The sequence below is a fragment of the Photinus pyralis genome, unplaced genomic scaffold (genome assembly GCF_008802855.1).
Source record: "Photinus pyralis isolate 1611_PpyrPB1 unplaced genomic scaffold, Ppyr1.3 Ppyr1.4_LG2, whole genome shotgun sequence".
Lineage (NCBI taxonomy): Eukaryota > Metazoa > Arthropoda > Insecta > Coleoptera > Lampyridae > Photinus > Photinus pyralis.
This window is the reverse complement of record NW_022170403.1, coordinates 28,853,680-28,880,892: the sequence shown is the minus strand read 5'-3', so window position 1 is coordinate 28,880,892 and position 27,213 is coordinate 28,853,680. Positions and strand designations below refer to the sequence as shown.

Below are 27,213 nucleotides of genomic sequence, written 5' to 3'. Positions count from 1 at the left end.
TTTTTTCAATCCCCCAGACGACTCTTTTCCGAATGATCTCTTTTACTATATTTCTACCCTCCTCCACGCCGTCTTGTTGGTGGATCCTAACTCCCGTAACACTCTGATCCGCGATTCTACCTGTAACCCTAACGGCAACCACCTTAATAACACTTCCATTTGTCGTGCTAAAAACACTACCCATACCTTCGTATCACACCACGGTATATCAACTTTGTCCTAGACACCACAATCACTTCTGATCACCTTCTATTGCTGGTTCGCACAAACTTTACCCCGCCCCATATTCTTCCCTCCATTGTGATACTACGCCACCTCTCGCCCTCCGCAATCACATTGGTATCCAGCATTTACAACCTCTTGATACTCCCGTACTTTCCAACACCATGGAAATCCCAAAACCACATGCCGATACCACCAGATCAGATAAAATGAAATAATCAATGTCCTCGCAATGCGAAAGTACACATACGCTCAGGGTTTCATTCGCACCTAAATTTAGAGCCTGCAAAGATGCACGTGTTGTTATTGCTTTATAAAGTCTAGGCCTACTTTTGCTTCTGTTCGCTATAAAGCGGTATATATGTAAATTTCCCTAACCTGGCCTAATACTCAGTGAAACGACGCCCATCGGTTTAAAGCTCTTTTAAATAATAGCTGAGAGAAACCGCAATGGGAAGTATGTGCTGATTTTGTTATAGGGAGCCGAAGAAATCTTCACAGCCTCAAAGCCCGCAACTTGCTCAAACCTGAGAGATCTGAGTGTTACCGCACTGACCATAATCCACGACCTTGGAGTCAACGCGCATCAGATAACAAGGGCAGCTCGAGGCTTTATTCTTAATAACAAGCCCTTATGTCCTAGTCTCATGCAATTTGCGCAGGAGGGCTCCTGAAGAGAGTATCCGGATATGGTCTTGTATACGGTAGGCATACACGACGGCTAACCAAGAGAGGCTTACGTACGGAACCGTATTTTAAGATGTATTTTTGTTAGATTTAATCGATTTTAATTTGAAGTTTTAATACATTTTTGCGGATTTGTATAACGGACGCGATCATGAAACATACTGCAATATCCGGAAGGAAGATTTATTGATTTAATTGATGTTTACTTTCATCATTTCCAAACTATTTTATCTTTCTCTTTCTCTACGGTGTTGATGTGGAAGGTTTGGAAATTGCTCCCAATAGTTTATCGTTTTCTTATGCACCTATTGCTTTTGTTGATGTTGTGTAGAGGAAATTTCTCTGTTTAGTGCTTATAAATTAATTCTTAGCGACAGGAGGCAATCATTTCGTCCAGAAAACTGAGAGAAGCATCTTATTGCTAGTGTTTATCGTGGGTAATTCCTTTTTTATTAGAAATTATGCAACATATATCATTTTGCATATGTGTGCATCATATACATCAAAACTGTTTGCATATTTTTCACTAATATTCTGAATATATATGCGCATATTTTACCATATATTGTGTATTTATTAATACAGGTAGTAAAGAAAATTCGGAAAAAAATTTTAAAAAAACATGTTTTTAAATTACTTATCAATAGGTAGTTGATTTTATCGAAAAAGTACTTATTACAATATTTATAGCACATATAAAGAGCTTTCATTACAATGAAAGAATAATGAAATTGGATCAATAATTCCAGAGATATAGTTGATTTTATAAAGCTCAACATCCGCCATCTTTGTTTGACCGCCATTTCTATTAGCTACCGCTTTGAGACGGCAATTATGGTTTTTTGGCATCCTAATAAACATGTATAACCACTGTAAAAAGGAAAATTGGTACCCCCAAATTATACCGTCATGTCGACTGACCCATGGACTAAAAGGGGAAATTCCAGTACCTTCTCTCGCCACATTTTTAGAGGAAAGTAAAAATTGGGAAGGGAAAACCAGTCCCTGTAGACATCAGACCCCTTTACCATTTGGACGGTTTTCGCGACGTAACACATACTCATAACGGTAAACCACTAAAGGGTTCGATTCTACCAATCAAACCACCGGCCCCTTTATACACTTAAGGAGGTTCCACATTTTGCTAAAACGGCAATGTCAAAGTCCATCAATACACTGCTTTCATTGGAAGGGTTCCATCTTCGCCGTCAAAAATGTTAAAACCATGACACTGGTTACAATATGTTTATTAATCCAAATTGTACAAAAAATATACAATAAGTACAATACAGTGCAGCTTGCCTAAAATATACAACAAAAACAAGAAAATAACCATTGGAATAAATTACCAGTCACTAGTTACTACAAATTCAGTTTACTTATAACTTTTGTGTACCACTGGAATTATCTGTAATTTGAGCGTTCTTATGCAAAAGAGTATCCTTCAGCTGAATTTCGGTCTGTGATTTTGGTGAACAGAATTGGCGAACGCAAGGTATTACAAGAGAAGGATCTACCTCGCTCTCTTTGGTCGTCAGTACACTAATAAGGACCCCAATCAAAATGGTAAGTACTGTACCAATGCCGGTGTAGTATTGAAAGGAAAGCCTGAAGAGCCACAGCGGTGCTTCCGAAGTAGAGGTGCTACGAATAATTCGATAGATCTGACGATCCTCTAGTGGAACTTACATTGTCGTAACAAGCGATTCGTTCAAGTAAGTTGCGTTACACTCTGTTGTACGCAATGGCTTTGGTAGATGAGGAATCGCGCCGTTCCAGACATATATTTGATGTTGAATTACGATATATGACATTATCCCTACCGATGATAACACCCCAATCAGTGCGCCCTAGAATACAAGTTTGGCTGAGTTTAGTCAGTTTAGCGACTCACCTTTGTATTGCTCCTGGGGATAAGCAAACCGAGAGTAAAAGCTCCCAGCAAGGGACCCTCCGTAATACCATGAACACAATGCAACAACTCAAATAAGGACCCCAGATTCTCTGCCACAAATATAAGGGTCGCGCTTATAACTCCCACGATCGCTGTGATGACCTTTACAGCTGTGCTGGAATTTGCCACTTTTCCGCCTTTTGGTAGGACATGAATGAGAAAATCGAGGTAGCAAATGGCAGATACCGAATTTAAAAGATTCGATAAAGCACTAAAAGGCGGACATTTTTCAGTGGACCCGGGCACAGTTACTTTGCCTACCCCAGAGTTGCGGTGCACAATCCTGCCACAAACAATCCACTAAGACCAGGTACTGATTTCCCAATATCAGCTACAAAGTAAGGGAAGATTTGGTCTAGTTTTTTAATCAGCCCTATCGAGAATGGATCACAATTTGCATACTTGGCGTAAGTGACTAATCCCAAAAAGCAACAGAACAGCTTGGATAGTCCGGCTAAAATTGTCGTTATCGCATTGGCCCTGAAATTGTCAAGTTAAAATGATGAAACCATTTTCATTACAGCTGCGTACCTTTTCGCACGTTGGAGTGAAGGTAACGAAATTGATCGTTGAACTCCTGCAGGTGGAATGGCTAGAAATCCTAACCATAAGAAGATGTTTCCGATCACCACTGATAAAAATGTGTTTCTAACTGTTGGATCTGGATTCATGCTGAAAGTGCGCTTTATAAGAGAATATTAAGTGTGATGTGTATAGAAGTGGTAGACCATATTGCTTTTAGTCAACTAAGAGTCGTGTGTGGTCTACTCCTTCCAAGTGGCTGACATTGCTGCATACTTAAAGAACTCTATCCTCTGGCCATCGGAAGATTTCTCCCATACCTCATCCACACCGCCTATTAGCATGATTCCTTTCACTAACACGTAAAGTATGGCACTGAGAGTGATTAACACTTGCAATGAGTCCGTCCATGCCACTGCTTCTATGCCTCCAATTGTTGTATAAAAAATACAAACGCCCGCTATAACCCAAGCGATCACGTGTAGATTAATCCCAGTTACTAAAAACCTTTTACATTTATTTAAGCTTTGGTGCCCCCTGCTTACCTTGATTAAGTGATAAGGAGGAAGCATAAATAATTAAAGGCATCATCAACAATTTTGTAAAAATGTATATAAGAGAGGCTAAATTTTTGACGGATTTGTCGAATCGTAATTCGAAATAGTGATAAACGCTTTGTAACTGTAAATTGTAAAATACGGGCAAATAAACGTAGTGATTTATCAAACCGGCGATAAAAGCAGATACGATCATCACCGAAGCTTGTGTGCCATACGTGTATATTTCGGATGGTACTGCTGTAATCGCTAATGGCGAAATTGTCCTAAAAGGATAACTTTATTTCAGGATGCATGCAAAATATATTTACCCAGTCACAAGTGACAGCGTTATGGGAAGCGTTGCCATCTTTCTTCCTCCAAAGAGGTAACCATCGAGCGTTTTTTGCTTTTTGTAGCAACCAAAATAGAGTCCAATGCAACAGTTTACGATTAACAAAATAGCCAATAGCGAATAGTCTGCGATAGAGAACGTAGCGTATTCCATCTTCACGCGAACTAATGATCTCTGCCGGCGGTCGTAAACCTAAGACCTTCAGTTTGTTATTAATTTTACTTTGCATCGAATTAAAGAAATGCAAATGGCATTATTTTATTTTTTTCGCGTGCGGCGTTCACAATTCCAAAACCTAATCACTTCGTGTAATTATTACAGCCATTACCGTGGAGGTTATCTCTCAAAAACGTCATTTTGCCTATACAAAATAACGCACCTTGTCTTACGATCCTTCATATATCATTCCATAAAAATGTAGTTTCGACGTTTAGGCGATACCCCGCACTTGTTTAAAGAACCGATACATTATTCGAGTTTTGCGCTTCTGCCTCGACTGTGCCAGCGTTTATTTGTTTTTATCTCGGTTTTTCTAGGTTTTCTAATAAATGCCTTTTAGATTTTACCTTTCTTAGTGATGGGAAAACGCAATCATAGAGACTGGAGAAGGATTTGGAACGCGAAAAGGGGTTGAGGGTTACCGTTCTCGATCTCGTTCTTCCCGTCGATCAAGGTCTTTTTCGTCAATTCGAAAGCCGAAGTCGCAGCACTTCGGTATAGTCATAGGGAACGTCGTAGTCAGCGCGACAGGTACTGCCCGGGTTTTGCGGAACTCGACAGAAGCCGGAGATGTCCTTGAGATTAATTTGCCGGACGACATTTTAGATATTTTGGGCAGAGACCCTAAAATTAAACCCTGCTTTGGCTTCCAGATGGTTGCATATAATAAGGAATGACCTTAACAAGGGAGAAAAAGAGAACGTTTTACCAAAACATATTATCCCAGACAATTTTTGCCCTCCAGTCATTAAACCTAGCACTTCAAAGGAGGGGGGGGGGGCTGATATGGACAGCTCCTATTTTAGACGATCTTTAAACAGGAAGCGCCTGGTTTACAACCAATCGAGTGATTTAAAACCGCAGAAGGACCTATCCTCGAGATGGCAGGAGAGCCAGAAACCTTACAGGAGACCTTAATGGTGGGTAAAACTGCGGGCAGGCAGGCTAATCCTTTGGTTTTATCCTGGATGAAGGGATACACAAAGCACATTTCATGTGTTAACTATTTGGACGATTTTTTAATTTTAGGTCATTCCTACGATTGTTGTTTGGAAAACATCAAATTTGTAACCGCAATCATCTGGAGCAGCTGGGCTTTTTAATTAATTATGATAAACGTTTTCTTCCGCCGGGCACAAAAAAGAAGTTTTTAGGATTCATTTATGACTCCATTGCCTTATCGATAAATTTCCCATACGAGAAATAGAATGGCACTGCTTTTTCAGAAGAAAAAGACCTGCCTGATTCGAGATCTAGCTCGATTTATTGGTACTCTGATTATAATAATAATAATTTTTTTATTCACAGATAAGTTACCTTATGTAAAATCATTTTTGGTAGTCGCGAGACTGTCAGGGAAGCGTTTAGGAGGAAGGGAGCACTCTCGGAGTCCTTAAAATTTAAAAATTCCAACAGTTCTGGTTTTGACAATGTTTCATCCAATACAATAAGGGCGTGTGTCATATTATAAACTTTTCTTTCATAATAGGCGATTTTCCAGAACTCTCGAAACTAATTTGTTTATACAAAAAGGGCGATCAGGCGAAGATTGAGAATTACAGACCAATATCTCTATTGGCTACATTTTCTAAGATTATTGAAAAACTAGTCGCCTTTCGGATAATGAAGTTTCTTCAACGGAACCGGGTATCATCCGCAACAACCAACATGGTTTCACTGAACATAGATCTACGCAAACTGCGCTATTCAGTTTAATCAGTAACACTGAAACAATTAGATAACAGTATAATAAGGAGATGATGATTTTGTATCTTTTTTCTGAAAGTCTGAGACATTGCTCTGTTATATATATATAAACGTGTTTCAGGATAAATTGAATCAAATGACAGCAACTTGTTGGTGCATTCTTTGCCATTTTTGAGCAATGGGTCATTTTTTGCTAATTTTTACGGTAATTTTTTTTGGAGTTTTTGTGTGTTTTACTTTTTTTGCATTTTTCAGGAATAGCGCTAGTTTGTTTGATATTTTACGGTACTTCTCTTGGCGAACTTATAAACCTTTGTTAACGTTTTATTTTCATGCAGTCTTAGATTTCTAAAACACAATGCAATATTTTTCTTTTCTCGGTAGTTCCGGGTATCTTTACCTGTTTAGAAATGAAGCCTAAAACCTCCATTATAAGCTAAATGCATAGTTAAGGTTTTCTTGGAACGTGCTTAAAGTCATCCACAAACAAATGCCTACTAAGGGATTAGATTTCTTTGGGATGCTGTAAGTGAGTCAGTACCTTACATACGTAGTTTGTACGACTGGCCTGCAGAGGGTGGAAATGAACCACCAATGAAATTCCTGTCTCATCTCACATAATTGCTTTTTATCATAATTTTGCGGTCTTATTCAGTTTTATCAATAAATTTATTTGTTATTTAAAATTGTGTCATTTTTGCGAGATTTTTAAGTCATAATTGCATTTTTTATTATGCATTTTCGCTGATTTTTTACTTCATTAAAATCCTAGCCCTAATAATAAGGTTATGGCGGTATTTGTTGATTTGGCAAAGGCGTTTAATTGACTGTGTAAACTATGAAATATTGTTATCGAAGCTCGAAACCTATGATTTGCGAGGAGTATGTCATAAATTCTTAACGAATTATATGCTGAATAGGAAACAGTTTGTAAGTTATCATGGAGTGTGCTCGGCAAAAGAAATAATTGAACACGGTGCTCCTCAAGGTAGCGTTCTTGGACCGTTACTTTTTTTTACTGTATATCAATGACCTGGACAAGGTTGTATCGATTTTCCACAGCGTGTATGCAGATGACATCGCACTTATATCGGGATACAACAGCATATCAGCGATGGCCAATTAAATCAACACAAATTTAACCAAATTGTATGAATTCTTCAACAAAAACGGACTGGCAATGACTACCGACAAGACCCTCACTATGTATACAATTTCACCTTGTTGAAAAAAATTACACCAATAGTCTACTGATACAACTAAAACACAAATCAACCAAGCAAGTCAATGAATTTAAATTACTTGGACTTTATGTTGATTTTTCTCTTACTTAGAAAACCCATGTTAATCACATTACCCGGAAATTGGCTAAATGTAGTTATGCACTGAAACGTTTTCTCAGAATATAAGAAAAACATACTGCTTCTGATGTTTTGAATATATTTTAAGATATGGTGTTGTTTTCTGGGGAAATTCTGTGTCAGCTACAATTTGGAATATTAGAGAGCTCCAAGTGCGTGCAAAATGGAGAACGGCACAGGCCAATATCAAAACAGCGACTATCGTCGTGTTAATTAAAAAAAAATAATACACCTCCTGCGAACTGGAAAACTGGACGAGTTAACCGAAGTTTATCCCGGTGATGATAACATCATCAGAGTCGCGACTATTAAAACAAAATCTGGACTATACAAGCGGACAGTGCGTAATTTGTGTCCACTGCTTAATGAACAAGAATAGTTAAACGAATCCTTTAATGCGGCCGGTTATGTTGGCGTACTTAGCTACATACTCAAGTAATATTGTTTTATAGTAACTACAGCAATAGTAAATGTTTCTAATTTGAATATTATCAAATATAATAATAGACAAAGTAATTTTGAAATTTTTCTCGTTTTTAATTGCACCAAACAACAGTATTAACCACGGTATTGCGCACGATACATATTGCTCATATTGTAAAAAAATCATTATTATACATATCTATTATTTATAATATTTTTTAAGGTCATTATCTGAATCTTCAAGAGCATTTCATGCCCTGTGTTAGATTTAAGGGCCTCTAAAGCTTTTAAGGGTCGCTATCATTTTATAAGGATTTCCATTCTAGAATCAAAAGTCATGGCATTGTTGGTTCGTGCAACAAGGGAAACGAAGACAAGTTAGAGTCGAAAAACGAGAGTATGAGGAACTTCAAAAGCAATTTCAAGAGGGTTTCATAGTCTTTATTTGGCTTTTAAAAACCAGAACAGTTGGAGGGAAACTTCAGAACTAAACGCGTGGTAAAAAGTGAGCAAACAACAGGGGGAATGAATATAGAACGTATAGGTGGGTTATGACGGGTAGCAGCGTGACTGTTACCTACTGGATTAGACAATAATTTTTTTTTGGTTTTGTCAAAATACTTTTACTATTACCGTTTGTCCCCCTAACAAGGCCCAATTAGTCTTAAAATAATTAACTATATTAACAGCACTAAAAAAACATGTCTCGGTGCTGCAATTTGCAATTATGCATTAAAGATAATATTCACATGAGAGCAAAATAAAATACTTTACCGGTTTTTGTCTTTACCTGAGTTTGATGCACTTCCTTCCAAAAAGTCACATAGCAAAACATTAACTCACATAAAAATACTAAATTTTAGATCATCATTAAGATTAAGTGAAGACAAAACACTTGAAGACGCAAGCGGGTATCAATAATTTATATATAATCTAGGTACATATATGAAGCATGAATCAGTTGATTACAATGTTATAGATGGGTGGAGTACATTTATTACCAGAAAGTGTAAAATATTATTAAAATGAAATTATAAATCTCAATGCTACCCAGTATGTCAATTATACAACACATGTTAAGTATTGTTTGTTTTTTGGAGTACTTTGAAAAACTAGTTTTATCGTTAATTACCTTGCTGCTGTCATAATCGTTCAATTTAATACAATTATCACCTTGCCTTTTAATTACCATTTATCTGTATCTCATTTAAAGGTGTACTTCCCATGAATTAATATTAGCCGAAAATTTAGTATGCAAATCAGCAACTATACACAATGATAATGTTAACTTCTTAAATGCGAGGCGCTAGTTATTATTCACATTCTCGATGAAGCTTGAAAATTTGAGAAACGAGGAAAGTTGCTCCCACAGATGGACAGACACAGGTCAGATTATAAACTGTTCCGTTTAATAAAATTGAGTTTGATTTCAATATTCACATAACTTGTCTATGGAAGATACATAATATGATGGTTTTTTGTACTATCAAAAAACCATTTATTGCTATTGACTGGGTCTTCGGATATTAGGTTGAGGATCTCAGAAATCGATCGCCCATATCATTTCAGTCGAAGAATTTATACGCGGATAATAAAAAAAGTACCTTATTGGTTAATTAAAAATAATTGCAATTTTCATTGTGGTTTTTAAAGTAGACTTATTAATTTAAATAGTAATATATTCTCAATGGAAAATAACTTCTTTGCAAAGTTAACACAAGGTGATGTCACGTTTAGTTGTTTAGTGGGAGAGGTCCAGACATCGATCTTCTCCAAGTACGCTGCACATAATTAATAATAACGAGGTATTATATTTAATTACTACTTACCTCTCTTTTGTTTAATGGCTAAATTGTTATTTTTGTTCATCGAATTTCCAGGAATACACTAATGCGCTTGTAGTGATTCAATTATCTGTTCAAGTTCCCCAACTTATAACCGCCAGTAAACCGATGCGATCTTGGTACAGGGAGTAGACCCAGTTTTGCCAACATTCATAAAGTCGTTTTCCAGGTTCATCGATGACCAGTCGTTGATCTAGGAGGTAGGTCCTTAAACATCAGGTTCTCGTCCACAGCTTTGGACCGGAATCCCGGTGATTGTAATTTCTGTAATTCTACAGGTAAAATTCAACCAGAAATCGTCTTTTCCCACTCGATTTGGAGAAATTCGCTTTGTGCTTGATTTTACAGGCTTGTTATGCAATGTGTTTTCCTCCTTTGTAGATATTTGATTAAATTTTTTTAGATCGTATGGGTTAAAATCTGTTTTTTGTCCTCGTCCCTTGTTGTATTGATCCAGTCTTAACAATTTTAGGTTTTCTGGGGTTTTATACGCTGAACGCTATTAGAAAATGCCTATTCCACGTCACTGTAGAAGAGGTAGATTTGATTGCAGACGCAAAGACTGTGATTTCTATAGGAAAAATCTGGTACCAAAGGTAAGGACAAAACACAACACTCAGTTTTCCGCCACAGTTTTTATTTTTTATTTTAATTTTAGTAAGTTTATCCAAAGCAAGTTGTCTTCCGCTTTTTTGCTGCAACAGGAACCATCGAACAGGATAGATAGCTTCTTCGCAAGCACCCTCGATCACGATCAGTGCAGAATTCGAGGATAACCTCGATAACAGACTGCCCAGCAAACACACTTTACGTTTAAAGTCGGTTTTAAAGCGTTTTGAAAGGATAAATTCGGTATTGGTAGTATGGTATACGTTTTTGTGTAGACCGATTTTATACCTACGTTTAAAATACGATTTTTATTCATATATATAAATCATAGAGTTCACTTTCTACGTTAATAGTACGTATATAAATAACCGTTTCTTAGCAATCGTTTTATAAACGTATATAACACCACTTTAATATACGCATATACGCATATAATCGTATATCAATGGGAAATAATAAACGCATAATATTCATACAAGAATACAGCCGGACATTTATGCGTATTACCATAAACGCTTTTTACACGGAAGTGTGTTGCTAGGGTGGTACTGAGAGAGGAGGGCTGCCCGACCTGTGCTGGCTAGCAAGTTGTCCTCCCGGTAGGCGTCGACGTCTTAGGGGATGTTTGGTCAATTTTGTGTACATGGGGGAAACAATGTTTTAATACACATGCACAATTAATATTTTTTGGTTTCCGCGCCGTTAATTGTTTATAGGCCGTTTTAGTTCCCCATAATAAGTAAAAGCAAGGATAGAACAAGTCCCGAAGAGAGTTGTTTTGTCCGTTATCAGTTGGCGGCGTGCCTGCAAAAATTACATAAACGCCAACGGGCTCTGTATCCGAAAACTAACAATTAACATAAAGTTAATTAATGTAAAGAGTTCATGAGCTTTCATTTAGCCTTTTGAGTATGTATAATTAGCTTGCACTAATTAAATGAGTTACAGTAAAAGAGCGCCGATTGAGAAGAGTTTGGTATCAAATTGTTCGCGCTTAATTAACAAATCGATTGCCAGATGTTCCGGAATTACAGCCCCGATCGCATATGATACGTTGTAGTGGTAGTCATACGGTGCCTATATTATTTTGCTTGACAATACAGAAAAAGTGCATCTACTTTTAAAAAATTTGCTCCATGAAAATTAAGCTCTTTAATTCTGGGGGGGGGGGGGGGCATGGTAGTAGTTTTCTACTAGAGAAGTAACTGTATGAAAAACTTCTCCTTTCTATATTTTTCTTCTATACAGTACAAAAGATTCACAGAATGTCTACGACTAGTGTGGTCGACTTATATGCGTTATATGAGTGTTGGTGTATCAAAATTGTAGGTAGTATCACAGTAAGGCTGGCCGGGCAAGTACTTCTGCATCCTCTCAATTTTCGTATCTTTTTTTATAAGCAATGGACTTAAGAGCTCAGGATCCACGACGTCACCGTCACGCTTTGTAACCCAGCTTACTAATAAACCAATCGCAATTACCAATACTAAACTTATTACGGAAATGTACCACACCGATAGACGAAACAGGATGAATGGGGGCTGCAATAAGTGACCACTAAAAATATGACGGTCAAATTACAAGAACTCGCCAATCTTACAGACCTTGTTGCTGTCACATTGATTGGAATAGAACAGTTGTCTATCGAAACCGGCTTGGCAAAGCTCTCAATTCCTCCTTGTAAGGTGTACCATTGATTACCAATGGTGATGCTGCCAACGGTAAGAAACGAAACAGCCATCGCCCAAAATGCCCCCTGAAGTACAACTGTGAGTAAAGTTTAGTAACCTAAAGCACTCACCTTTGCGTTCGCCAATGGGAAAACCATACCGAGCGAGAACACCCCCACGAATATTCCGGAAACTAACCCTAGTAGCGACATGAAGAAAGGAAGTATACCGCTCATGCGTTCGATGAAAAGAATTAGAGTCGTGCATATAAGACCTGTTAGAATGACTATCAATTTTAATACGCAGCCTTCTTTGGATCTCAGAGAGGTGCTGGGGAAGAATGGCGAGATGAAGTCGCTGTATATTGTCGCCGCCAGCGTGTTTAGTGTTGCAGATAGTGTGCTAGTAGATTAGTTTGGATTATTACAGTTCCGTTGGCAACATTTTTTTTAAGAGTTGCCTTGAAATCTGTTATGAGTGCATAGTTTCCATTCATGAAATTTTGAAGTATGAGGAAGCCGAAAGTGCCAACCAAGGTTTCACCTACGTCTTTTTAATGTTGGTAATAAATTGTACCAATTGCACCGTTAGGTATTCCTCTTTGTTGTCGTTGACAGTGTATTTTCCTGTACAAGTTCATCAAAATTGCAGATTTTGTATATAAGTACCGAAAACTCTGAAATGTTGAGAAGTCGTGAAGAAACATTTAATTTAGTACTCAGTCCCTTCTTGGATGCAATGGGACTACTAATGTAGGTGGAAGATTACGTGTGCGGACAATTCGCACCCGGATAATTCGCACCCGGACATTTCGCTCCCAGGATACTTCGCACCCTGGACATTTCGCTCCCGGAAAATTCGCACCCGGACCATTCGCACTCGAAAAATCGCTCCCGAATAATTCACACCCGGATAATTCTGTAAATCTTTGGTTTATTAAAACTACTAGACCATTGCCTTTACAGAATGTATGTAGTAGTGCACATCTTGGTAAACATCTACTTCATCGAAAAATGTTTCAAATAATAGTTATTTGGTCTTTCATTTTCAACACATCGCGATTCTTTAAGTATTTCCATTTCTTAAATATAATCACGCTGGTTTTTTTTTGAAGTTGTATGAAGAGTCTGATATAGTTAAATCCTGTAATTTAAGAACACATAATTTTTATCTACTGCGCTTTCGTTTTGAGAAAATAAGAATAGGTAACTGAAACGTCTTTTGTGGAGTAATTAAATACCAAATAGTTATACCTAGTTATAGTATATCTACAGTATTATGTGTAATATTCGCTACTTTTGAGACGCTCTTAATATTAAAACAGAATCAACATATAATACCGTACACAAACAAAGTGATAAGTCTAAAGTTAAAAATATTTACATTATAAGATCATGATGAAAATAGAAAAAGGAAGTAATTTTAACGCTCCCTTACATAAAGATTTCTTAATGAAGACACATAAAAAATTGTTCTTTATTTCTTTAGTTGAAAAGAGTGACAAAAGAAATGAATTTTTGACAAAACGAGTATGTATAAATGACAATAGAACAATGCATTTCATAGATGGCACTAAATTTGGATAAGTAATTAAGATAATATTACAATTAAAGGTAAATTTGAAAAGACCCCGATAACACAAATTGCACTTCATAAAGAAACAATAAGAGAAATATCGTAATGACATCCTTTCTATTATTTCTGGAAGATGAATAGGGTTTATTAAGAGGTAAAGGTAATTAGGTCCGAAAAATCAGGTTTAAGTACGTATGACCACAACTAATTAGAACTTTAACGCCTGTATAGTATCTTCATTCGTGAACGTTTGACAGAGTGGTATTTTAAAATTTATCTGAGCACGGGTTCTGATTTTGTGTATACTTTTTTTTTAATTTTAAAAAACTTTATTTCTGGTGGTAGTGTTGTGGTGGTGTTCAGAAAAGGTAAGTTTCCCGTTTTCTTAGAACCAGTTTTACGTTTCTTTGACCACATATGGCTATATGTTGATTATTGGTGACTGAGGAAAATTACACTAACTGCTTATTTTTTTGCGTTACCTTTGCTACAACTATGGTACGTAGTGAATGAACTTAAAAGTTTCTTTTTGATTTTCTTACTGTTATTTATTTTATAGTTTGAAGAGATACATGGAAAAATTCTGGCATTTTTTTAAGAGATTGTTAATAATCAAAACAGTAAGGGTTTTGAAAATCTTGAAACGTTTTTGGAACAGGTCGATATTGATGATTTTTTCTTTTAAATGTTTGTAATTGTTAAGTACCTATATACTTCCTTTTTAATTTTTGTATGGCATACCTAGTACTAAAGCAAAACCCTTAGCATTGGTAATTGCGCAACAAGGAAGATAGGACATCATTGGAAAGGCTTTCCTTCTCTGAATTTGGTGAGACTATAATTTTTTAGATTTGATATTTTCGAAATATTTTAAAAGTAAGTTGAGGGCGCGCTGTTGTTTATGTCATTGGAAGGATGTCGGGCCGATCACTATGTAATAGAAGCTAATGCGATCGTGCGTCAAAATTATGCAGTTGCAAGTGGTATAAAAAAGAGAAAACTTGTACCTGCAACGTCGAATGCGCTGGAAATGAAACAACTAAACCAAAAAAATTACATATCCGAATTCAGAGATGAGCGACCTTACCAACGATGCATCATTTAAGATTTTAAGGGTTGCACTGTCAGCGATGCGAGACAAAGACATTAGTGAGCAAGTTTTATTTTAGACACTGTTTCCTTCCATGATCAATTTGACGTGCCAAAGTGTTTTTTGAAAATTATTTTAATTTACAGAAATAGCTATGTATGGTTTCTAATGCACCACTGTATATTATTTAGCTTCGGAGAAATAACACCAAAATCTCCCCATAAAAATTGTTATAATAATAAATGGGTAGATTTTGGTGTTATTTCTCCGAAGCTTCTTAAGCACCCCATTGAGAGTCGTGGATCTTCACAATTTCAGTATATTATTTAAATAATAGCCATATAATTTATAGCAAGATCAATTTTTTTCACGATATTTATCAACATTTTTTTGCTTTTTTCGTTACTTTACAGTTCTTATCTCTTTAATTTTACGGAAACTCTCAAGAATCTATTTGTTTTACGTTCAAATATGATTATAATTTACTTGAGATTCTTTTAAGACAGTACACACCTATTTCGTTATGTGTCCTTTAAATGGACGACATCGAAGGTTAGAGAACTAGGAAACAACTTGCAGCTATTAACAAATAATAATTGTTAAAATTTTATTTAGACTTTTATATTCCTATTGCAATATTATTTGTACGTGCTAAAAGGTTTCCAAATGAAAAAAACCTTGATTGTGAACTGGTACAATAAAACAGGGTAAATAGGTTTAAGAAATGTCAGGTGACAGTTTTGCTGATAGACCGATACCAGCGTTTAGCAGCATCCGTCTACTTGTGAACATGAGTGCATGGACAATTTACATCACGGATGAGTGTCTTTTTACCTTTTATTTTGTTTTTTTTTAAATAAATTTTCATTCATGGTACCTTTAGCAAGTGTTCTCATGTTTAATACGGAGATTACAATAAAATAAGTACTAAATTCCAGATTTTGAGTGATATGGATGCTATTAAAGTGACCTAATATCTCTACTGCTTTGATATGGTCCATTCCATTTAAAAAGGTGCATAGGATTGTACGTATGAATTCTTGCCTCATAAATACTATTAAAACCAGGTGTCAAATTCTTGACAGAATAGCTTCCTAGCTGAAACCAAAAATTGCCAACATATGTACGCACTTACAGACGGGAAAAATTTATTCTTTAAAAGTTGCTTAAAATGATCTAAAACGTCAATTTTTACGCATGCATTTTGTTTGCTTTTATTAAAAGGACCTACCATCTAAATTTCGTTAAAATTGTTCCATAAATAAGAAAGTTGCATTTCTGCGCATGTGCAACACGATTTTTGCGCATGCATTTTGTTTGCTTTTATTAGAGGGACCTACCATCCAGTTTTCGTTAAGATTGCTGATCCATAAATAAGAAAGTTGGATGTTGCACATGCGCAACTCGATTTTTTGCGCATGCATTTTGTTTTCTTTTATTAGAGGGACCTACCATCCAATTTTCGTTAAAATTGCTCCATAAATAAGAAAGTTGGATGTTGCACACGCACAACTCGATTTTTTGCGCATGCATTTTGTTTTCTTTTATTAGGAGGACCAACCATCCAAATTTCGTTTTAATTGTTCCATAAATAAGAAAATTGCATTTCTGCGCATGCGCAACACGATTTTTGCGCATGAATTTTGTTTGCTTTTATTAAAGGGACTTACCATAGAAATTTCGTTTAAATTGCTTCAGAAACAAGATCGTTGCGTTTTGCAAATATGCAACACAATTTTTTGACTTTGACAATTTTTTTCTCCGTTTTTTGATAATATAACCCGGCCCAATTTTTTGTAGGTTGTACACAGGAAAATAAGGTCTTCCAAATAATAGAATAAAAATTTTAGGTTCCAAAATTTTTTTCCAAAAATCCGGCCCGTTATTTTTCTGTTCGGTATGCCTAAAACATATATACAAAATTTCAACAAAATCCGTCGAGCCGTTTTCTCAGAAAATTGCCAACAAACGTACGTACGTACGGTACATACAGACGGGAAAAAATTTTATTCTTTAAAAGTTGCTTAAAATGGTCTAAAACGTCGACATTTGATGAAATTTTGAAATGTTCAAAAAACGGCTATCGCAATAGCTACCTAGCACATGCTAGGAAGCTAAAAATACCGTAATCAATCTGAAACACTTTCGTACTTTTTTTTGGTGTAATTAGATTCGTCTTCGATTCGCTAAAAATGCTGAGTACCCATAGAAAATAACCTTAATCTTTAGTGTTAAATTAAAATGAAGTTAAAATTGAAAGTATTTGTATTTATGTCCTGGTGACACTAGCAATAAGATTGTAATAATTTTCCTTGCAATTTAATAATTACCAAATTAGCATTTCGCCCCCTAGCCAGTTGTAAAATACGTTAAAAGAATAACATTTCTTAAAGACAACAAATTATAATAACGTCCAACCAATTCAATGACCCTCATATTGCTTTCCCTTTTCAAAGTTATACCCTGCCGTTTCCAATTCACGCACGGTAAATTTTTAAATTTCGTAGGGACGTTAGATACACTAATGCATGTGCGGGGCGCGAGCAGGATCACCACCTGTCGAGACCGTTACAGTGTACCAAGAGGCTACTGGAAAAGGAGGGAATGGAAATGACGTCACGAGCAGCTGCGACGGTTGCTAGTGGAATGTGACGCTCTGTGCCGCACCAAACCACTGCCGAATATGAAAACGATCATAAACAGGAAATTGCTACATATTTCCCAATGTGAGCGCCACAATTCAACAAATGGAGCGTTAATTTTTTACCGGTCGAGTCAAATATATTTGCGGGAAAATAAGTGGGTGTGATTGCCAACATGTCTCTCCCGAACGATTAAGATAAAACTGGACAGGCACATTATGTACAGAATGTACAAGGAACAAACACAAGTATAGTATTTGCGGTAGAATGGAAAACCACGAATGGTTCAACTATCTTATCTCGTATGACTGTCAACTATAATACAACATTAAAAGATATTGCCTGGCATTGCGGTACAAACAGTATAAAAAGACGATAACTTGTTATGTCAACTTAGTACCTACTCACTTTAGAGTTTGAGATTTAAGATTAAGTTGTTGGAAGTGTTTCTTGTACAAACATGGACAATTTTAATGGTGACTGCGGAGGGTTGCTACAAGAGAATGGAATACAATGCCGATTGCCGACCGGCGTAATAAGTTGTGAAACTTAAATGCCACAGCCTACTAGCGTTCTGCGGCAGTGCTCCTTTATTTTCACAAGAATTTGCATTTAAAGAAATACACGCACGCAGTACTAGTCAATTCCCTCTAATATTAACAGTGCAACAAAATACCCTTGTTATTGAAGTGACATGGAAGCAGGTAAATAGAACCACATGAAAACCTTTTAAAAGGGATAGTTTTGGTCCCGTCAGCAAATAATAGCCGACGTGGCTAAACACAGAATAGGTACCTAGTTCTGTCTGCTCATCCACTCGAAGTAAAGGCGACATTTTAGCGTATTTCCTCAAAGTGAAAAATCGCTATTGGCTGCACTTTGCCGTCCGTCCGTCACACATACTCCTTCTAAACCACTGAACCGATTTTGGCGATATAGGACTCATTTGAAAGGGCTTGGTCCAAGGATTCCCTGCATACGCATATGTTTTGCTTTTTGCGTATGCGCAGTGCCAAAAATGTGGTTTAACGCATGTGCGATGATGCTAACTTTTTTATTTATGAAGATATTTAAATGAAACTTTATATGTAAACACTACCTACGAATATAAGTAAAATTAAATGTAGGCACTTTGAACGAAACTAAAACTAATACCGGTTTCAAAATTCCTATTTACCCATGCTGTATATTTTATTTATGAAGGTATTCAATGAAATTTCTAAAATAGACAATGCGCAAAGCCACTCGTATTTACGAAACCATTTAAAAAGTGTCATATGTAGACACTTCGAATAAAAGTAAAACTAATGCCCACTTCAAAATTTGTATGTATCTATTTGTATACGCTCCACTAAACGAAAATGCGGAACTATAGATACAAGTTAAAAAAGTAATGGTAAACGATTTACAACAAGCGCATTTCCACTTGCATTCATTTCCCATTTGTAAGATGCAACTTCTGTTACTTAACATCGTAAAAATACGGCCACAAATAAAACATAGCGTTGCATATGTGCAATCCATTTTTGACGTGCTACTTCAGTTTCAGTTTATAAGAAGAATCCTACTCTAAAATTTTAGAAAAATTAGTTTACAAATTAGAATAACGAATGTGGGTCTGGGAATGCGCAATAATTGTTTTGTGTATTTTACCCTCGATTTTACCTAATTTATTGGAGGCGCCAACAAACAAAATTTCATTTAAATATCTTCACAAATTAAAAAAATCGGATTGCGCATGCGCAAAACAAATTTTTTAATAAGCATCAATTTTACTTTTAACATGTGTACCAGATTTCAAAGCGATCGGACATTTCTAAACAAAGTTATCGTTCACACGGACAGACAGATGGACAGACAGATAAAGGAACAGACGGACAGACCAACAGACAGACAAAAGACAGTAATACAAAATTATAAACAATCTCTAGGATCGTTAATAAACGCCAAAAGTGTAAAATTAAGAACAATGTAAAAAATGGTTCTTGTTTGTTTACCATAACTTTTTTTGCAATAAGCGCAGAAAAAATTCCTTTCTTGGTGCAAGCCTCGACACCATAACGAACCAGCAGCGAAAAAAGTAGAAGAATAGCTCTTAAGATAAAAAAGTAGTAGCGTCAGGCGGACGAACGGGCAGACGAGCGGACAAAGTGGCCACAATAGCGCATTTTTTTTTATTTTTGTGAAAATGGGCTAAAAATTGTATGGCCATCTGTTGCATAAAAAATCGAATTTGGAAACATTTTGGAAATGCCTTAGAGGCTTAGATGCATGGGAACTTGTTTCATGGACATGAATAATTATCTCTATCGAGTGCAATGGGCAATCGCACTGATGAAAAATATAAGAATAAAGTCCTCTCCATATACACTATACAGGGTGTAAGCATCTAAACTCCTCGGATTCCTGTACCATAAGACACTGAAAAAAAATCTTGGGAGCAAAATTGTGCACAATTACGGTCGCCGTATATTTAAAATATTTCTAATCATCAGTGGCGTATCAAATTTTTTGACAGTTGTAGAAAAAAGTATTTCACGCGCTGACAAAGTTGTGCCTAAACAGCAAACTTAAAAAATTGTCAGCCCAGTTGTAGTATAAATGTTGAGGCTGAAGGTACATATTTTGACGAGGCAAACTGAACGAATTGAACTTCGCGCTCTTGTTATCAAATGTTTCCAGTGGAATAACATCGTAATGTATCACTATTTTGTATAGTTCTACGTTTCCGCAAAGATCGCCGTTTTTTTATTAGGTTCGAAGCGAGGGGGAAACCACTCTTTCAATTTGGTGTACATGAATTTTTCATTCCAGTTTCATTCCATTTTCAATCTTTCAATATTATCATTATCAGTTTCATTACTTTCAATCTGTTCATTCTCTTTTCATTCTATTAATTCTAAGATTAATTCTTTTTTTTCATTCTATTAATTCTCTTCATTTATTTTTCATTTCCTCATTTTTTCTTATTACGGTTATAAATATTTTTCATTAACGGTTTCATTATTTACAAAAACGAATAGTTCATATTCAATTCTTACGATTTCATTCTTTCATTATTATTTCAATCTTTCATTACACACTTCAATCCTCTCATTATTTCCATTTTCAATCTGGTGTACAAATTTTAAGGAAGTGGTTTCCCCCTCGGTTCGAAGTATGTTTGAAAAAGCGTAGTAGGTATGTGTTTGGCCGTTGGTAAACGTCGTTTGGTACCGTCGACGTAGAGGGGCGCATCTACCGGAGAGCCCGAGCTATGTAGGAAGTAATGCGGGCCGTTTTCGTTGTGATACAAGCAAGCTCCAACTATGCCGAGCTCACCTTCGGCTCGCTCAGCATTGATATGTAATTGTATGTTTTAAAGAAAACCAGATAATTCCAAATACTTCCAGAGATAACGAGAAAGATCGACATTTGTCGATTTTGTTTTATTTCTGATGGTGAGTATTTAAACAGCTACAAAAAACCACGTTTTCAATTCTCATTGCCTCTTTTGAGCTCTACAAGGCACTATTGAGCTCGCCGTTGAGAGATTTTTAATGCAACATTTCGTTTCGGAGAATCAGCAACTTTATTTCATTATATGGCCCGTACAAAAAATTACCCACTGTTGTTGAGAGAATACCTCGGGGAATACCTATCGGCCAAATTTTCCATTTTCGAGAAAATTTGACCCCCCATTAAGGCGTTGTGCGCAGGTGCACCATCCTGTTAAAACCAATTTTCAAGCCGTTGTTTTTTTTGTGTGCCGCATATCGTATTCATAATAAAAAATGCTACTCAATACAGTGTGGGGAAGCGTCGTACAACCCTGTAAATTTTTGTAATAGGTAGCCTATACCCCCCAAGAAAAAAAGTCCCGAGTTGCTGTTTCAGAAAGTAAAACGTGCACAACTTTTGCATGCTACTGCCAATTTGTGTCAAATTTTGCACATAAGGATTTGGTCATGCCTCATAAACCTACCAAGAAGAAGGGTTATTCTTGTCCTTCATATAGGAAATTTAGAGGAAATAGCTGCGGAATATATAGGAAGGAAATGGACGAAATCTTTGACCCCTACAATAAGTCGTGACCAACCCCTCGAAATCATGTAGATTAAAAAAGTGGTGTAGGTATCGCCGTTATTGCCGTAAATGAAGCAATGTTAAAATATGTTCTTACCTTCAGAACACTATGCAAATAAATTCATATTGCATTTATCACCTGATTTCTCTGAAACAAGAGTTCCCTCCTATGAAGTCATTAGAAAAAATCTATGAGCTACCACACTTCACAGGACAAAGTTCAAGAATTAGATCAATTTCATAGCAGACTGTAGGTTCTTTAGAACATTAATTTATATGATCAGAAATTGTTTCGAGGTATTCCAACATAAATATAATTACATCTTAACTGATTTATTTATGGAAGGCTTCTGAAGTATTCTCGAAGCAGCATAACCATATTTCATTGAAATAATGCGTCATATTCGCTTTTTTCCTTATCGCCGGTGACTATTACAGTTAAATAGGAACCTTCTCACCTTCTTTGCATGTATCACGATATTAAAGTGAAGTGTGATGGAGACAAAGTATAAAAATGTTCCAAAACCCACTCGTGGGTATTGCCGCGTAACACAAAGTATTGAAACGACGCATCGTCACCAAAAGCATACAAAATGTCGAATCTGCATATTGAAGCACATCCACGTCCAGAGAAAGAGAGGAGTTATAAGTTATAAAGTTTCAAAGAAATATTACCATACATAAGAAAGTTGGCTATGAGCAGCCTGTGCAGTCACTGCGTATGCCCACATAATTTTTACTATGTGCGAAATGTTTGCCTTTACTAGAAGCGTCTGTGGTTAAAATTTCAAAGCAATATCTCCATAAATAAGAAAGTTGGCATTGCGCAGTCACTGCGCATGCCCACATAATTTTTACTATGCGCGAAATGTTTATCTTTACTAGAAGCGTCTGTGGTTAAAATTTCAAAGAAATATCCCCATAAATGTGAAAGTTGGTATTGCGCAGTCTGCGCAAAATATGGAGTTAAATGAAACTGATCGAATTGGGCAAATATAGACCATAACAGCTATCAATTAGCGAAAACGCGAAGTCTCTAGGTGGCCCAGGGGCCGAGATCTCGATGGAACGGACGGACGGACGGAAACACGAGCACATAAGCTTTACCTCAACTTCGTTGTGTTACGCTAAAAAAAACAACGAAAATCTCTGTCAAAAACGACATAACATCCCCCCCCCCCCGCCCCCTATAGAGACCGGATCAAGCCCTGTGATTTCTTTTTATTGTTAAAAGTACCAATAGACCAATTAGTCTATGGTAATGCATAGTCATCGCTTCAGGAAATGCAAAAATAGCGCAACAGTAATAGTCACTTGGGATGGTACAAGAACAGTGGTCTTTTTTGTCATAAAGAACAATTACCTCTTTGTTTCCACTATAGCAACCGTCTCTCTTTTGATTGCTTGACCTTGAAATAATTGCAAATGAGCATTCTGCTAGTAACTTTGGCGTATTTATTAGGGAAACCAGTTTTTTTTTACTTTCTAACGGTTCCACGAAGCTTCTGGGCCCTTGGTTTATACGGAAACCATTGTCTCTTTTGGTTCGCGTTCCACCAATTTTTGTCTACTCCTTTTTGTATCTCAAAATAAACGGTTGCGTATTCAGAATGATCTATGTCAACAATTCTGAATAAATACGTCTTGGTAAATCAAATGGATTTGCAAAGTAATCATTAAATTGTCTAGCGTTTCATTTTAGTCTTCTGTAGACATAATATAAAGTGTTTGAATGCTGATTGTACCAAGTACTAATGGAGTTATAAAAGTTCATAGACATGTCACATTGGTGTATACAGTTAATACGTGACCAAATTACAAACAATCAAGGCTCTGATTCATTTTAATATTTGGATATCACTGCTTATTTAACGGGTAAAGAATCTCGGGAACCGCCCGTTATTTTACGTTGTTATTACAACCACAATCGCTCTAATTGCAAAATTTAATCAATTAAAGAAATATGCATAAGTTTATTGATGACCCAAATTCTACAAGTACCCGCCGTAGGCGTTGGAGGTCGGATTAGAGAGAGAAATTTATGAATTGAGCGACTTTTTTTCTTAATTCGGGTGTGATTTAGATAAAAACGTGAAACTTTCGAGTTTTTCCCACGAAATTCAACAAAATTCCATATAGACGATCATTTTCCCAACGAAGACCAAAGATTGACTTTGTTGATGAAAAAAATGGAGTCCAGTTTGAGTGATTATTAATATATGATGAAAATTAATTGAGACTCAAAAAATATTTTATTTTCTTTCGGCTATCGATTTCGACAAGAATGTCATCTTCAGGCCGAGCTGAAAGACTTTACATTTATGTATGTGCCCATCCTACTTCTGCGATTCGCGAGGCGATTCGGAAATGAGTGCTTGTTTAGAGCGAAAGGACAAAACAAACTCACCAATCCAAAAACAAAATTTTATCAAAATGGTTATTACTTTGGGAGTTGAGTCCACTTTGACGTATTAAAGAAAAATGAAATTACCTCGGAAATTACATTGCTCACATATCCACAACAATCTATCTAAGCTAACTAAGGTATCACCTAGGGTACCACTTACAGTGATTAGAGTAAATTTTTGATCAGCACAAAATTTAAACTTTCATATATCGGAAATGTTTCTTTCATTATTTTACTATAGCACAAATTAACCACTATCTTGACAAGAATGAAAAATAATATTTAAAAGTAATAACATATTCGCTCGCATAATGAAGCACCCGTTTCCCCCTTGAAGTTTCAGACCCGAAGTTAAGCATCGTATATTTGTGGAGTCGACCAGCTCTGCTGAACACCCGGTATCTAGACGCGTTTTAAGTTGGGCGCTCCGTTACGAAGATTGTCGCTCTGAAAATATTTATTTATGTGTAGGAGTTGAGGTATAAGGTAGAAATTAGTGGGTTAATTTGAAGAGTCGCCCATTAAGGAAAATAAGAGTTCGTATTTAATTTGCCGTTCGCAACCGTTCCCGTAGGAATATTGACTAATGAACCGTAATTAGTTGAATGGGTTAAATGACAGTCTCCGATTAAAAGAATTACATCCGATAGGAGCGCCCTTAAAAACCTCGAATTTTGACACCGTCCCGTATTTTTAAGGCGCCTGGTTAGGACGTAATTACTGTCGGATTAAAAAGTATGTGCGGGCGAGTTTAAAGCTTAATAGAAAAATCTTCGAACCATGACGAAGCACTTCAAAGGTCGCTGTCTCATGTCCGACTCAGAGGTGCAAGACGAGGTCTGCGATTAGATCGCCTCATGCCCGAGGGAATTGTGGGAGCGAGGCATTCTTAGTCTTGTTCACCAGTAGGATAAATCCTTTAGAAATGGATGTGGGTCCGTGAAGTTAGCAACACATTGAAGGCACAAATGTCGACACTAGGTGGGTTGGTTAGTGCTTCGTTTGTGCCGTAAAAAGAGTTCTACGCACTCAAGCATACAAAATTTCTGTACTTCCAGAGTTATTTCCAGGTAAAAATCCTCAATGACTGGCCTATTAGCAGAACCTCTAAAAATCGAAATAATTTTCAAACCGTATGTTTTGCTGGCAAACTTTTTACGGCACAAACCGGCACAAACGAAGCACTAGCCAATCCACATAGTCCCGAGATTTGTGCCGACAAAAGTGTGCGAAGTTAGCAGCACATCTAAAAATCAAAATAATTTCAAAACGGTATGTTTTGCTGGCAAACTTTTTACGGCACAAACCGGCACAAACGAAGCACTAACCAACCCACCTAGTCTCGACATTTGGTCCTTCAATGTGCTGCTCACTTCACGGACCCAATGGATGTGCCTATTCACTTTCTAAGTGTACCGGTAAAGAGAAATTTAAACGTGCATATTCACCTCGTCTATCAACAAATCTATACAATAACATTTCCTGTTTGTTCCAGATGATTAAGGCATTCGCAACATTTATCACTGTACGTCATTATGGGATATCAGCTAAAAACTGAGAAAAGTGCCAAAATTTTGACAAAAAGTGCAAAAAAAAACTTTCGTGTCAAATATTAGCCTGCAAACTGCACGCACATTCCTGTTCTGCGACCCAAAAAGCATAATGGGTAAGGTAAGAACGAGGGAAAGAAGTTAAAAACTGTATCAAAACTTTCCTCTGAGAATCCTAATATGCCTAGCTAGGCCAGTAAATGAACGTGGAATACGGCGATACTGTGTAATTTTCCGCGTCTCCACCGAATCGTATGAAAATTTGGATTTAGGTTCCTCTAACCCTCTACTTCAAAGGTGAACTTGAGCCCAGGGTTGCTTTTAGTTGGGAGGTGAATGCCACCCCTTCTCGGGGGGGAAAAAAATTCGTTCAAAATAAGTCCGGAAATTGATAAATTGAGTAATTCTAAGCAACTTTTGTTCTATAGAGTTTTTTCACTAAGTCAATAGTATTCGAGTTAATTGCGAGTGAAAATGTTCATTTTTCAAGAAAAAAACTACGTTTTCAGACGGTATCGCAAATAACTCTAAAAGTAAGTATTGTATCGAAAAAAGTATTCTTAGCAAAAATATAGCTTATAAACAGACAAACAAAATGGTCTATATATGAAGTCTGTAGACCCAGTAGAAGCAAAGTTGTAGCTCATGAAAAGTAGGTTCTCATTCGTCAAATTCCAAATCGAGTACTTCAACATGAAATAACTAAAAAATGAAGCACTTTTCGGGGAAAAGTTATGAATACTTTTTTAAAGTGTTTGAAAAAACCTTTCTTTTTGTTTTTAAGAAAAGTTCCTAGCATCAAAACTAAGTGAGTTACGCTCAAAATAAAGTTGATCCTTTTTTTTTTGGTAAAAATAATTGAGGAAATCACCCCCTAATTAGCACCCCAATTGTAATTAAGCGTTACCGCTTTACAGTTTACTTTATTTATGTATTGTTTATATGATCTGTAAGTTTGACCGGTGCAAAGTGCTTATTTTTGAAAAAATATAGTTTTGAAGAAAAAAAAATTTTGAAATTTTGAAAAATTGTCATTTTTTTTCCAAATAACTAACGGGTTTACCAATAAGAGCGATAGGATTTTAAATTGAAATAAAACACAGTCAATTTGGTCAAATTTAGGTTTGATTGGTTTTATTAGATGCTGTATTTCATGCCATTTATGATTTAAACAAAATATCGTTCAAATGGCCACCGCGGCTCTTTTTGCACTGGCTCATCCGATCGGACCAATTTTCGATGACTCGGTGGATCATATCGGGTGGAATGGCAGCTATGGTCGCTCGAATGTTGGCCTCGAGCTCGTCAAGAGTCTTGGGTTTATTCGCATAAACCTTTGACTTCACATAGCCCCACAAAAAGAAGTCCAATGGTGTTAAATCGCATGATCTTGGCGGCCAATTGTGGGGGCCATTTTGAGAAATCAACGATTCACCAAACTGTTGACGCAATAAGTCCATTGTAGCGTTCGCTGTGTGGCATGTTGTTGGATAATTTCTAAGCGTTGAGGCAACGTGAACTTGTTCATGATGAAATGGCAAGCCTTACTGATGACAACTGACAGCATATGTCAAATGTTTGGCATCCAACATAGCCGCCTTAAACGTTTAAAATCCTATCGTCCCTATTGGTAAACCCTATATTAGTATATTAGTTTAGTTAGTGAAAAATTGCCCACTGTAGTAAAGCTTTTAAGGTGTTCCTTTAATTAACATTTTGCTGACATATCTTACTAAAAACAAAGTTGGGGTGGGCAAAAATGGAATCTTATTCCA

The 27,213-nt window shown here is 36.5% G+C and overlaps 2 protein-coding genes and 1 long non-coding RNA gene across 5 annotated transcripts; 1 reads left to right on the top strand and 2 right to left on the bottom strand.

Annotated features, from left to right (window-relative positions):
- Positions 1–2,150: 2,150 nt before the first annotated feature.
- Positions 2,151–9,008, bottom strand: LOC116164669 (sodium-coupled monocarboxylate transporter 2-like). Of its 2 annotated transcripts, none has more exons than XM_031478869.1 (9): positions 8,777–9,008; positions 4,254–4,468; positions 3,931–4,208; positions 3,662–3,884; positions 3,395–3,535; positions 3,125–3,343; positions 2,804–3,074; positions 2,599–2,759; positions 2,151–2,553 (listed from the first exon to the last, which is right to left on the bottom strand). In XM_031478869.1, exons 1-9 carry the CDS (start codon positions 8,819–8,821, stop codon positions 2,289–2,291), a joined length of 1,818 nt encoding a protein of 605 aa, XP_031334729.1. In that variant the 5' UTR covers positions 8,822–9,008; the 3' UTR covers positions 2,151–2,288. The 2 variants fall into 2 exon arrangements, with proteins under 2 accessions (XP_031334729.1, XP_031334730.1); XM_031478870.1 differs by having other exon boundaries at positions 2,153–2,553; positions 4,254–4,475; positions 8,777–9,006.
- Positions 9,009–9,197: 189 nt separating this feature from the next.
- On the top strand, positions 9,198–10,626 carry LOC116164510. Of its 2 annotated transcripts, none has more exons than XR_004143921.1 (4): positions 9,198–9,372; positions 9,867–9,949; positions 10,000–10,426; positions 10,489–10,626. It is a non-coding gene; the product is annotated as an uncharacterized LOC116164510 (long non-coding RNA). The 2 variants fall into 2 exon arrangements; XR_004143920.1 differs by lacking the exon at positions 9,198–9,372 and adding an exon at positions 9,382–9,791.
- A 1,023-nt stretch (positions 10,627–11,649) lies between these two features.
- LOC116165139 (sodium-coupled monocarboxylate transporter 2-like) lies at positions 11,650–12,574 on the bottom strand. The gene is made up of 3 exons (XM_031479448.1): positions 12,241–12,574; positions 12,044–12,195; positions 11,650–11,996 (listed from the first exon to the last, which is right to left on the bottom strand). The coding sequence occupies exons 1-3, from the start codon at positions 12,343–12,345 to the stop codon at positions 11,738–11,740; spliced, it is 516 nt and encodes a 171-aa protein (XP_031335308.1). The 5' UTR covers positions 12,346–12,574; the 3' UTR covers positions 11,650–11,737.
- Between the last annotated feature and the right edge of the window lie 14,639 nt (positions 12,575–27,213).

What these genes read in the sequence shown, in the direction of transcription:
- LOC116164669 (XM_031478869.1), bottom strand. Translation starts at nt 8,821, where the DNA reads ATGTTTTGCTATGTGACTTTTTGGAAGGAAGTGCATCAAACTCAG. An exon ending in AGGAAGTGCATCAAACTCAG is followed by an intron (nt 4,469 to 8,776) that starts GTAAAGACAAAA and finishes TGAAGGTCTTAG; the next exon opens with GTTTACGACCGCCGGCAGAG. An exon ending in TCCCCAGGAGCAATACAAAG is followed by an intron (nt 2,760 to 2,803) that starts GTGAGTCGCTAA and finishes CTTGTATTCTAG; the next exon opens with GGCGCACTGATTGGGGTGTT.
- LOC116165139 (XM_031479448.1), bottom strand. Translation starts at nt 12,345, where the DNA reads ATGAGCGGTATACTTCCTTTCTTCATGTCGCTACTAGGGTTAGTTTCC. An exon ending in TCCCATTGGCGAACGCAAAG is followed by an intron (nt 12,196 to 12,240) that starts GTGAGTGCTTTA and finishes GTTGTACTTCAG; the next exon opens with GGGGCATTTTGGGCGATGGC. An exon ending in ATCAATGTGACAGCAACAAG is followed by an intron (nt 11,997 to 12,043) that starts GTCTGTAAGATT and finishes TCATATTTTTAG; the next exon opens with TGGTCACTTATTGCAGCCCC.